General features: G+C 42.9%; 1 protein-coding gene across 2 annotated transcripts in view; it reads right to left on the bottom strand.

The window, feature by feature from the left end:
• Window positions 1–5,173: 5,173 nt before the first annotated feature.
• The window catches only part of HOGA1 (4-hydroxy-2-oxoglutarate aldolase 1), a 33,604-nt gene continuing 25,323 nt past the window's right edge, over window positions 5,174–13,454 (bottom strand). For both annotated transcript variants that reach the window (XM_077257041.1, XM_077257042.1), the window contains 2 exons: window positions 10,901–11,034; window positions 5,174–5,406 (listed from right to left, as the gene is read on the bottom strand). In XM_077257041.1, the coding sequence (XP_077113156.1) occupies window positions 5,257–5,406; window positions 10,901–11,034 (284 nt within the window). In that variant the 3' untranslated portion in view covers window positions 5,174–5,256. The remainder of the gene's footprint in view (window positions 5,407–10,900; window positions 11,035–13,454) is intronic.

The raw sequence follows: 13,454 nt of genomic DNA, 5'->3' as shown, positions 1-13,454 counted from the left end.
GGCGGTAACACCATTATGGACCTATCTATTTTGGATCTTTAAGACATTGTAATTTTTTTATTTTCATCCATCAGCACATTCCAGGAGTCATACCTTTTTGCAGAATGTTCCTGTCAATGAAACTGTACAGGGGCTTCATTTTTGTTTTTTTTATAATGGTTTTTTTTTTCTGTAAACTTCATCATGGATGGTATGGCCTAATATAATAACTAAGGCTGACCCGGTGGGTCACCGGTGTTAGACCTTTTACTTGTTATCCTAATGGTAATGTCACACTGGGACGATCTTCAGTAAGAAAGGAGGACCCACACTATCCCTGTCCTGGGGGTACTCTCGATGGTAGAGAGACCCGAGTCTCCGACCTTACTATGCTCCTGATAAACTCTGCTCTGTCCCGTCACTCCATGAAGCATGGGACAGAAACATAACATAAACCAGACACAAAGACAAAACAGAGATAACAAAAAACAACAAACATACACTCACCAAAGGTAGAGAGGTATATAGGGAAGGATAGGAATGCACCAACCAAATGGGAATAGGACACTGAGGAAAGCATACACCCAGAAACGGCACACACCAGTCTCCTATTCAGCACATCGTCTCCAAGGAGATCGGAAGCAAAACTTTCACTGGCAAGACAGAGAAGGCCTGGCCAGGTTTGATGGGGAGAAGTAATGACCAGATCAGAAGCAGCTGAAATAGAGCTGTATGTTACTGACCAGCATCGAAAGGGTCGTTAACCTCTTCAACAACAAAGGAAACCAAATCCATTTAATATGGGACAGAAACAAATACACAGGCTAAATGGACTGTGATTCACAATACGTAGTGATCTTCTAACCCCAGATCTCCCAGGAGGACGTGATCCACTCATGACAGGTATCCTACAAGCCTGTGGGAAGCTGCAACTTGGCTGACAGAAAGAGGAGTCTCTATCAAACCCCCTTAGATTCTGCGGTCAGCAGAGACCCAAGCGTCTAAGGGATTAAGCGCACGGGAACAAAATTATCTCAAGTTTTGGCCATTGCAGCGGGATGTTGGTCGTATTTTTCAGCAAGCGCTGACTGACGATGGTGGAGACATAGCTGCTGTGCCGTCCATTAGACAGATTACGGAGAGTGCACTGCGAATAGCACATAAGGGAATAGTAGACACGTCACCTTTGAGCTCCATGATGTTTATCGTCCGAGAACTCCTTGGTGACTCCTAGTCTTCTCATTTACAGTCAGGGCCGCTCACCCCCCAGATATGTAGCAGGACACGACCATTTATGTCTTGCTAGAACATTTCCCAATGGCGCCTAAAATCTGATGCAACCGACCAGTCCATTTCCTATTTCCATTCACTGCAGTTTTTAATGATGTGTGTACATAATATATGAGGCACAAGGAGCCCTCGGGATATCACTTTTTCTTTTTTTTTATTCACCGCCGCTTCCCTGTCTGTCAAACACGGCATAAATCATCCCGCGGGAATCTCATGATGAGTAAGTTTATATGCCCTGCTAATGTGAGATCAGACCCGTGGATAATAATTCGGGGTATGCATTGGTAGAAGGGCACGGCTAATTCTAGAAGTATTTCGTGGCAGGGCACCGTACTGTAATGTAATCATTACGCCTTAGTTTATGTGCAATGGATACCGGCAGCTACACGATTTAGAAATGCTAATGCTCTCACACCCGGCGGATTCTGTGACGCTTCTCTTCACTTTGCATCACATTTCATTCATATTCTCCGAAATTGGAGTTTGTAGCCGAAAGAGACACATGGCACTAAATACTGAAGACCTTGCCTAACCCCGACGCTCCTTTCTGCATCAATAATAAATGCATTTCTTGTATAGGATAGATTACTGTGTACGTCACCATCACGGGTGTAATAAGGAACCGTGGAGCCCCCATAGCAAAACATAGAGCCCCCCACTACATGGTCACAGAGCGGCAAGTTCAGAAAATGAATGGCTTATAATTAATTGGGTCTGTCAAATGAGAAATAATAGTTTAATAATAGTGCACACAGCGATGTCAGGGTACAAGAAGAATGCATGCAGCGATGTCACGGTACCAGGAGAATGCAAGTGGCAATGTCACGGTACAAGAAGAATGCACGTAGCGATGTCATGGTACAAGGAGAATGCAAGTGGCGATGTCACGGTACAAGGAGAATGCACATGGCGATGTCACGGTACAAGGAGAATGCACGTAGCGATGTCACGGTACAAGGAGAATGCAAGTGGCAATGTCACGGTACAAGGAGAATGCACGTAGCGATGTCACGGTACAAGGAGAATGCACGTAGCGATGTCACGGTACAAGGAGAATGCACATGGCGATGTCACGGTACCAGGAGAATGCACACGGTGATGTCACGGTACCAGGAGAATGCACGTGGCAATGTCACGGTACAAGAAGAATGCACGTAGCGATGTCACGGTACCAAGAGAATACGCGTGGCAATGTCACGGTACAAGGAGAATGCAAGTGGCGATGTCACGGTACAAGGAGAATGCACACGGCGATGTCACGGTACAAAGAAAATGCACACGGTGTTGTCACAGTTGTTGAAAATTGCACTCGGTGATGTCATCGTACAATGATATTCCAGGTGGTGATGTCAAAGGGCAATAGGGAAATGTACAGAGCGACGTCACAGCACAAGGAGAATGCAAGCGGTGAAGTCACAATACAGGGATAATGCACACAGTGATGTTGATGTCACAGTACAAGGAAAAATGCACACAGTGATATTACAGTAAGAAGCTAAGCATTCAGGACAAAAAACACATTGTAGTGGGCCTCCAGGCAGTTAACGCATGTTTACAAAAGCAGGAGTGTACCCTAATAATAGTGGGCACCTAAGCAGACGATAATTCTGTAAATGAATAAAAATCACTGACCAAATATTGGTAGATCCTAGTTCTGCAGACCATGTAAGAGAAAACAGTCCAGATGTATTGTGACTCACCATCTTTGCCATCTGGCCCAGACCGTCATGAAGACGACTTCAAGCAGCGACTCACCTGCAGAGTTTGCATCCCAGACACATTTGATGTCTCACATTTCTAATACCGTCTCTACCTATTCTCAACCTACATAAATTCTCCATCCTGCTGTGCATTTTGCTGCCCCGGCTGTGTTTTGTGGTGCCCTAAATTGTAAATATCTTTTTGTGCCCCATAGACAACAATGAAGACCCATACGTGCCCCATTAATGGTTATAATCCCCCGAGAGTCCCCTCATAAAGCAATAATACCATAAGTACCCTATAAATTAATAATGCCGTGAGCACTTCTTTAATGTCATAATACCTCATAAAAGCCGACCCTAAAAGTAATAATGCCCCTTAAGTGCCCCTTTATCAAGTTATATTGTCCTGACTGCCCAGCAAAAAGTAATAATGTCCCCTAATTTCCCCAAATAATAATAATAGTCCTTAATTAGCCCTAAAAAGTAATTATTCCCAACGAGGGCCCCTTAACCAGTAATAATGTCACGTTAGTGACCCTCAAAATATAAGGCCCAGAAAAAAATCATTCCAGTCACCACTGAGCCGGATAGGCAAGTTTTTGCCTTCTCTTAGCATCCGGAGCAATGCGTTGACCTCATGCCGGCTGCACTGGGACACTGATGTCCTGTGGGTGTTACCACCTTCCTGAAAGAAAGCCAAAGGCATAAAGCGACCAGAGGCCTTCAAGATGGAGAGTGGCCCATGGCTCATTGCTTTACCATCCCAGGGTTTAAGTGTATGTAGTTGAGAATGGCGCTCACCAAGGAGTTCGCAAGGGACCTGGGCGTCCACTCCCAATTCTGCCCCTCCAGTAACTAAGGTACTGGTCTCACACTCTAAGGATAATGCAACCAAGAAGGATCACCAAGTACTGGTCTACACAACACCCTACTCAAAAGTAAATGTCATGCTGTGATGGTCTTCGGTAAGGAAGGAGAGCTTCAAACTGTCCATGGAACTGAGACACTAACTATCCCTGTTCCGGAGGTACTCTTGATGCTAGAATCCCGAGTCTCCGATCTTACTATGCTTCTGATATGCCTAAGTTGTCCCCTCCACCAGGAGGCCTGGGACAGATATGTTAGTGTATAAACACGTAAGACAAACAGGGATAACAAAAAGCAACTAAAATACAAAAATACCAAAAAGTAGAGAGGAATATAGGGAAGGATAGCAAGGTACAAACCAAATGGGAATACGACAATGGAGAAAGAATAAACCCCAAAACAGCAGACAACAATCTCCAGCAGCAACTACAAACTCCAACTTCAGCAAGCCAGGAAGTAAACTTTCACAGGCAAGGATGAGAAGGTCTGGCCAGGTTTTATAGAGGGAGGAAATGAGCAGCTGTGAGATGGAGCTGCATGTCTCTAACCAGCATACAAAGAGTCGTTAACCTCTTCAGCGCCAAAGGAAACGATGTCCATTTTAATAAACACACAAGCTAAATGGAAGACCTTTGATTCACAGTACGTAATGATCGTCTAACCCCAGATCTCCCAGGAGGACGTGACACACTCGTGACAGTAAAGCAAAGTGTTAGGGCTCATTCAGACATCTGATTTTTGAGTACAAGCGCTATCCATGATTTTCATGGATAGCACTCGCACCTGAGATAGTCCATGGGGCCATTCATATGTCAGTGAAAATTGCAGAGACATGTTCGATTCTGTTCCAAGGGAAGGTTCAAAATTGACAATGCAAGTCAATGGGTCAGTAAAGCAAATTGGACCGCACTCGGATAACATTAGAGTGTGGGTTCTGATTTTCACAGACTGTCAAAATGGAGAAGGTGGAGACAGTTTTTTATTTTTTTTATTTCGCCACATACAAGAAAATCTGATGACCCTCGTACCACTCTGATCAGGGTAACCGATCCGTTTTTCTCCTATGTAGAAAAATCGGACGTGTGAATGAGGCCGTATGCAGGTTTTTATTTGGGCGGTTATAAACCAGTAGCGACGGCTTCTCATCTACTTTCTGCAGGACCTAAGATCTAACATGAAACTACGATGCATAAAGGTCAAAAAAGTTTGGACCCACCACAGATTTCACACCCTTTATACCACAGACTTATCCCTTTCAAATTGTGACAATGAGTCGAATCTGTGGTATAAAACAATCTAAAATGAAGTCTAAAGGAGATAATAAAAACATAGTGTAAAGTTTTATTTTACCAGCACTTTTATTTTATGAATTTTTCTGTGTAAAGTTTCTGTTTCCATTTCTTGATTTATGGAGTAACTATAGCCATCCATTATTAGTAAAAACTTCCCTCAGCTCCTTCACCTCCTGCTCAGTCAGGGGTACAAGGGGCGAACGGCACCGGCCTCCATGATATCCAAACCACTCCATGGCCTGCTTCATGCCTGGAATCCCAAATCTGCGTGTCACCTGAAGACACAAATAAAGGCGAAACATTAGGGAAAAAAATTACTATTTTGGTCTTAACCACAAATCTGGTAAAGTTTAACAGGATTTTCCAGGTTAACTTTTTTTTTTTTCAGAACAATGGTAATCGGTGGAGATACTCAGTTTAAATTAAAAAAAAATCCTTTGAAAGGTCCGGTGTAAAAGGCGAGTGCACCTCTAATATATGTCCCTGTAGTGTCATGTGCTAAGAAACTGACTGTGAGCCGTCCATTATGTGGCTGACCTTCTATAGGGTCACGTAACTTCATTTAATTACGTTCAGTCATTTCCTAAAAATAGGAAAGAACAATGCTGGCAACGACTTATGATCGAGGGATCTGAGCTCGAGGTTTGTGGAGGGAACATCACGTCCATTCTCCGCTCATACCAATGGGAGTGCGCCGGGTGCAAAATAATAGACCCCCGCCATGTCCAACAACAGCTAATGACATGGTGACAGCTGAGCTTACATGGTCAAATACTAATGTACAACTTCACTGCCGTACATGGAAATAGGGGCGCCGGGTTATGTTACACATATTTTAAGTGAAATTCATTACTATAAAAAAAGTTTATCCAAGTTTAATATTGAAAATAAAGTTGGTTAATTGAATTCATCTCTCCACAGACAACTTCGCCCTCACTAGAACTTTAGAAACTCCTGGCAAACAACGGGGGATGACACAAGCTGCTCATTTTTCCTGCAGTGGCCACTAGAGATGAAGTACGGTACTACAAGTGAGCATTAAAATAAGGGAATGGCCGAGATGTAAACAGGGGCCTGATCTTTCGGGGGCTTCTCAGCTACATAAGAGAACAGCGATCACATATGAATGTGGTATGAGGGGCATGGTAGATAAATCTGTCAGCAGGATCACGTGCGGTGCAGATTGTATATCTACAGCATGACGATTTATGCTGCAGAATTTTATACAGATTTCACCATAGACTGCAAATGGTGAAATCCGAGGCAAATCCCCTGCAAAATCCAATATAAATCTGTATATAAAATTCAGATCACTTTTTCTTAGTCTGGAGTGGTTGTTCCCTAAATAATCACATCAGGTTGTCATCTATTTCCTGGTAAGTCTATTTATGATGTGTGCACAGAACACCAAAGGCTTAAAGTTCTGCCAGTGCAGTCACTGTGTACATACATTACATTACTGATCCTGAGTTACATCCTATATTATACTCCAGAGCGGCACTCACTATTCTGCTGGTGCAGTCACTGTGTACATACATTACATTACTGATCCTGAGTTACCTCCTGTATTATACTCCAGAGCTGCACTCACTATTCTGCTGGTGCAGTCACTGTGTACATACATTACATTACTGATCCTGAGTTACCTCCTGTATTATACTCCAGAGCTGCACTCACTATTCTGCTGGTGCAGTCACTGTGTACATACATTACATTACTGATCCTGAGTTACATCCTGTATTATACTCCAGAGCTGCACTCACTATTCTGCTGGTGCAGTCACTGTGTACATACATTACATTACTGATCCTGAGTTACATCCTGTATTATACCCCAGAGCTGCACTCACTAGTCTGCTGGTGCAGTCACTGTGTACATACATTACATTACTGATCCTGAGTTACATCCTGTATTATACTCCAGAGCTGCACTCACTATTCTGCTGGTGCAGTCACTGTGTACATACATTACTAATCCTGAGTTACATCCTGTATTATACCCCAGAGCTGCACTCACAATTCTGCTGGTGCAGTCACTGTGTACATACATTACTAATCCTGAGTTACATCCTGTATTATACTCCAGAGCTGCACTTACTATTCTGCTGGTGCAGTCACTGTGTACATACATTACATTACTGATCCTGAGTTACATCCTATATTATACTCCAGAGCGGCACTCACTATTCTGCTGGTGCAGTCACTGTGTACATACATTACATTACTGATCCTGAGTTACCTCCTGTATTATACTCCAGAGCTGCACTCACTATTCTGCTGGTGCAGTCACTGTGTACATACATTACATTACTGATCCTGAGTTACCTCCTGTATTATACTCCAGAGCTGCACTCACTATTCTGCTGGTGCATTCACTGTGTACATACATTACATTACTGATCTTGAGTTACATCCTGTATTATACTCCAGAGCTGCACTCACTATTCTGCTGGTGCAGTCACTGTGTACATACATTGCATTACTGATCCGGAGTTACATCCTGTATTATACTCCAGAGCTGCACTCACTATTCTGCTGGTGCAGTCGCTGTGTACATACATTACATTACTGATCTTGAGTTACATCCTGTATTATACTCCAGAGCTGCACTCACTATTCTGCTGGTGCAGTCACTGTGTACATACATTACATTACTGATCCTGAGTTACCTCTGTATTATACTCCAGAGCTGCACTCACTATTCTGCTGGTGCAGTCACTGTGTACATACATTACATTACTGATCCTGAGTTACCTCTGTATTATACTCCAGAGCTGCACTCACTATTCTGCTGGTGCAGTCACTGTGTACATACATTACATTACTGATCTTGAGTTACATCCTGTATTATACTCCAGAGCTGCACTCACTATTCTGCTGGTGCAGTCACTGTGTACATACATTGCATTACTGATCCGGAGTTACATCCTGTATTATACTCCAGAGCTGCACTCACTATTCTGCTGGTGCAGTCGCTGTGTACATACATTACATTACTGATCCTGAGTTACCTCTGTATTATACTCCAGAGCTGCACTCACTATTCTGCTGGTGCAGTCACTGTGTACATACATTGCATTACTGATCCTGAGTTACATCCTGTATTATACTCCAGAGCTGCACTCACTATTCTGCTGGTGCAGTCACTGTGTACATACATTACTTTACTCATCCTGAGTTACCTCTGTATTATACTCCAGAGCTGCACTCACTATTCTGCTGGTGCAGTCACTGTGTACATACATTACATTACTGATCCTGAGTTACATCCTGTATTATACCCCAGAGCTGCACTCACTAGTCTGCTGGTGCAGTCACTGTGTACATACATTACATTACTGATCCTGAGTTACATCCTGTATTATACTCCAGAGCTGCACTTACTATTCTGCTGGTGCAGTCACTGTGTACATACATTACTAATCCTGAGTTACATCCTGTATTATACCCCAGAGCTGCACTCACTATTCTGCTGGTGCAGTCACTGTGTACATACATTACTAATCCTGAGTTACATCCTGTATTATACTCCAGAGCTGCACTCACTATTCTGCTGGTGCAGTCACTGTGTACATACATTACTGATCCTGAGTTACATCCTGTATTATACCCCAGAGCTGCACTCACTATTCTGCTGGTGCAGTCACTATGTACATACATTACATTACTGATCCTGAGTTACATCCTGTATTATACTCCAGAGCTGCACTCACTATTCTGCTGGTGCAGTCACTGTGTACATACATTACATTACTGATCCTGAGTTACATCCTGTATTATACCCCAGAGCTGCACTCACTATTCTGCTGGTGCAGTCACTGTGTACATACATTACATTACTGATCCTGAGTTACATCCTTTATTATACTCCAGAGCTGCACTCACTATTCTGCTGGTGCAGTCACTGTGTACATACATTACATTACTGATCCCGAGTTATATCCTTTATTATACTCCAGAGCTGCACTCACTATTCTGCTGGTGCAGTCACTGTGTACATACATTACATTACTGATCCCGAGTTATATCCTGTATTATACTCCAGAGCTGCACTCACTATTCTGCTGGTGCAGTCACTGTGTACATACATTACATTACTAATCCTGAGTTACATCCTGTATTATACTCCAGAGCTGCACTCACTATTCTGCTGGTGCAGTCACTGTGTACATACATTACATTACTAATACCGAGTTATATCCTTTATTATACTCCAGAGCTGCACTCACTATTCTGCTGGTGCAGTCACTGTGTATATACATTACTGATCCTGAGTTACCTCCTGTATTATACCCCAGAGCTGCACTCACTATTCTGCTGGTGCAGTTACTGTGTACATACATTACATTACTGATCCTGAGTTATATCCTGTATTATACTCCAGAGCTGCACTCACTATTCTGCTGGTGCAGTCACTGTGTACATACATTACATTACTGATCCTGAGTTACATCCTGTATTATACTCCAGAGCTGCACTCACGATTCTGCTGGTGCAGTCACTGTGTACATACATTACATTACTGATCCTGAGTTACATCCTGTATTATACTCCAGAGCTGCACTCACTATTCTGCTGGTGCAGTCACTGTGTACATACATTACATTACTGATCCTGAGTTACATCCTGTATTATACTCCAGAGCTGCACTCACTATTCTGCTGGTGCAGTCATTGTGTACATACATTACATTACTAATCCTGAGTTACATCCTGTATTATACTCCAGAGCTGCACTCACTATTCTGCTGGTGCAGTCATTGTGTACATACATTACATTACTAATCCTGAGTTACATCCTGTATTATACTCCAGAGCTGCACTCACTATTCTGAGAATGTAATAGAAACCCAAAAGAAATAGAAGACACAGTAACCAGCAATGATGGGCAGTGATATAGGAGCAGTTACAGTTTGGATTTTATACTATTGGATGGACATCGGTTCCTCCTTTCCGCAGACTCGGAGGCTCTGGCCGGCGGTCTGAACGGTTCCTGAAGAAAACATTGGGTAATTTACGTTACGTAGACGGCTGCCAGTATGACAGCTGCACATCCATTACTTATAGAAGTGGCAACTGTGCGGCCAGCAGGGCTCCGGCCGGGTTCTATAAGTTCTGTCCGGTATTTTCTTACCAAGCAGCAGACAAGTGCTGAGAATGTGTGCGAGAGATGACATCCACGAGGGGAAGTCCGAAGAGGCTACAAAGCATTTATTAATTATGGCAAAATTAATTCTATACTAAAAGGTAAAAAAAGGGGTTTCTCCACTTAGTGCCTGTAATTTCATAGGGCTATCCTTAACGATTGATGGTCTATCCTAACAGGCTGCCTTACATGCGGTTCATTCTGATAGGACTGACCCCCACCGATCACATAGTGATTGCCTACCCTGAGGATAGAGTGTCTATATTACATTCTTATAAAAGCCCTTTCATAAATATGGAGCAATACGGAAATTTAATTAGCGCTGCTCCTTTAAGAAACTATCACACTAGACTTCATAGTCGTAACATTGACAAAAACTGCAAATGACATGTGCTACATTATCGGTCACACTTTGCATCAGATACAGACCTAACCATAAGGCCACTGTCCAAGGACCCATGGCTAGACAGAAAACAGAGTATCATAGTCTCATACAACACCCCATGAAATGGGGCAATATAAAATATAGGTGACGCTTGTGAATTTTCATGTGTAGATGGACATCCGGCGCACAGGAGAATGTAGCCATACTATAAATTCTGCACGTGAAATATAAAACACTTACAGCGCCATTCGGTTCAATTAGTCGATGCTGCAGCTTCCTTGCCTCCTGCCACTGACCAGTGACACACAGACGCTCCAGGTCACATAGCTGAGGACCAAGGATGTTAGCAAGAGCGCAAACCCCTCCGACTGCACCTGTACAGAGAAAAGGTAAGAAAGCGCTATGGGGAGATCAGGCAAACCATGCTCAAACCATGCTAGACCGCCAGCAGCTTGGGTTGTGGCCTCGCCACTCTTCCTCCAGACTCTGGGACCTTGATTATCAAGGTCTAGTGTGAAGTTTCCACAATCAGTGATGGTTTGGGGAGCCATGTCATCTGCTGGTGTAGGTCCACTGGGTTTTATCAAGACCAAAGTCAGCGCAGCCGTCTACCAGGAAATATTAGAGCACTTCATGCTTCCCTCTGCCAACAAGCTTTTTGGAGATGGAAATTTCATTCTCCAGCAGGACTTGGCACCTGTCCACACTGCCAAAATACCAATACCTGGTGTAAAAACAACAGTATCACCGGGCTTGATTGGCAGCAAACTCTCCTGACCTTAACCCCATAGTCTATGGATTATTGTCAAGAAGAAGATGAGACACCAGACCCAATAATGCAGACGAGCTGAAGGCTGCTATCAAAGCAACCTGGGCTTCCATAACCCCTCAGCAGCACCACAGGCTGATCGCCTCCATGCCACGCCGCATTGATGCAATAATTGATGCAAAAGGAGCCCAGACCAAGTATTGAGCGCATTTACTGAACATACATTTCAGTCGGCCAACATTTCCTATTTTAAAATAATTTTTCAACCTGATGTTATAAAGTATTCTAATTTACTGAGATAATGACTTTTGAGTTTTCATTGGCTGTAAGCCATAATCATCAACATTAACCCCTTTCTGCCAGCTGACGGAATAGTACGTCAGCTGGCAGATCCCCTGCTTTAAGGTGGGCTCCGGCGCGGAGCCCACCTTAAAGCTGCGACATGTCAGCTGTTTTGTACAGCTGACATGTGCGCGCAATGAGCGCGAGCGGAATCGCGATCCGCCCGCGCCAATTAACTAGTTAAATGCCATTGTCAAGCGCTGACAGCGGCATTTAACTAGCGCTCCCGGCCGCGCGGCCGGAAGTGCTCGCACTGCTGACCCCCGTCACATGATCGGGGGTCAGCAGTACATCGCCATAACAACCAGAGGTCTCCTTGAGACCTCTATGGTTGTTGATGGCCGAATGCTTTGAGCGCCACCCTGTGGTCGGCGTTCAAAGTACACGACCATTTCTGCTACATAGAGGTGATCTGTATTTCACCTTGATGTAGCAGAGCCGATCGAGTTGTGCATGCTTCTAGCCTCCTATGGAGGCTATTGAAGCATGCCAAAATTAAGAAAAAAAAGTGTTTAAAAATATTAAAAAAATAAAAAAAAATATAAACGTTCAAATCACCCCCCTTTTGCCCCAATCAAAATAAAATAATTTAAAAAAAAAATCAAACCTACACATATTTGGTATCGCCGCGTTCAGAATCGCCCGGTCTATCAATAAAAACAAAGGATTAACCTGACCGCTAAATGGCGTAGCGAGAAAAAAAATCAAAACGCCAAAATTAAGTTTTTTGGTCGCCGCGACATTGCATTAAAATGTAATAACGGGCGATCAAAAGAATGTATCTACACCAAAATGGTATCTTTAAAAACGCCAGCTTGGCACGCAAAAAATAAGCCCTCACCTGACCCCAGATCATGAAAATTGGAGACGCTACAGGTATCGGAAAAATCGCACAATTTTTTTTTTATTTTTTTTTTTTTCCCGCAAAATTTGGAATTTTTTTTCACCACTTAGATAAAAAATAACCTAGACATGTTAGATATCTATGAACTCGTAATGACCTGGAGAATCATAATTGCAGGTCAGTTTTAGCATTTGGTGAACCTAGCAAAATAGCCAATCAAAAAACAAGTGTGAGATTGCACTTTTTTTGCAATTTCATCACACTTGGAATTTTTTTCCCGTTTTCTGTTACACAGCATGGTAAAACCAATGGTATCGTTCAAAAGTACATCTCGTCCCGCAAAAAATAAGCCCCACATGGCCATATTGACGGAAAAATAAAAAAGTTATGGCTCTGGGAAGGAGGGGAGCGAAAAACAAAAAAAGCTCCGGGGGTGAAGGGGTTAACAGAAATTAAAACGTGAAATAGATCACCATTTGTAATGACTCTATAGAATATATGAGATTCACTTTTTGTATTTAAGAACTGAAATAAATTAACTTTTTGATGATATTCTAATTTTGTGAGATGCACCTGTAACTACTATAATAAGGTCCCTATGTACGTAATACTCGTATCTAAACAAGATTTAACTATGAAATGACCAAAAGGGTTTAACAGCATCATATATAAAAAAACACTGCTGCTTTCCTCCATAAACAGCGCCACACCAGTGTTCAGGTTGTGTGTGGTATTGCAGCTCTTCCCCATTCACTTCATTAATGTCAAGCTGCAATACCAGACAAACAATGGAGAGGCGTGATACAGTTTCCTAATTAAGGCGTCCCTAATTTTTATAA

The sequence above is a fragment of the Ranitomeya variabilis genome, chromosome 4 (genome assembly GCF_051348905.1).
Source record: "Ranitomeya variabilis isolate aRanVar5 chromosome 4, aRanVar5.hap1, whole genome shotgun sequence".
NCBI classification, from domain to species: domain Eukaryota; kingdom Metazoa; phylum Chordata; class Amphibia; order Anura; family Dendrobatidae; genus Ranitomeya; species Ranitomeya variabilis.
Note: the sequence above shows the minus strand (reverse complement) of the source record. Positions and strands in the feature narration are given on the sequence as shown.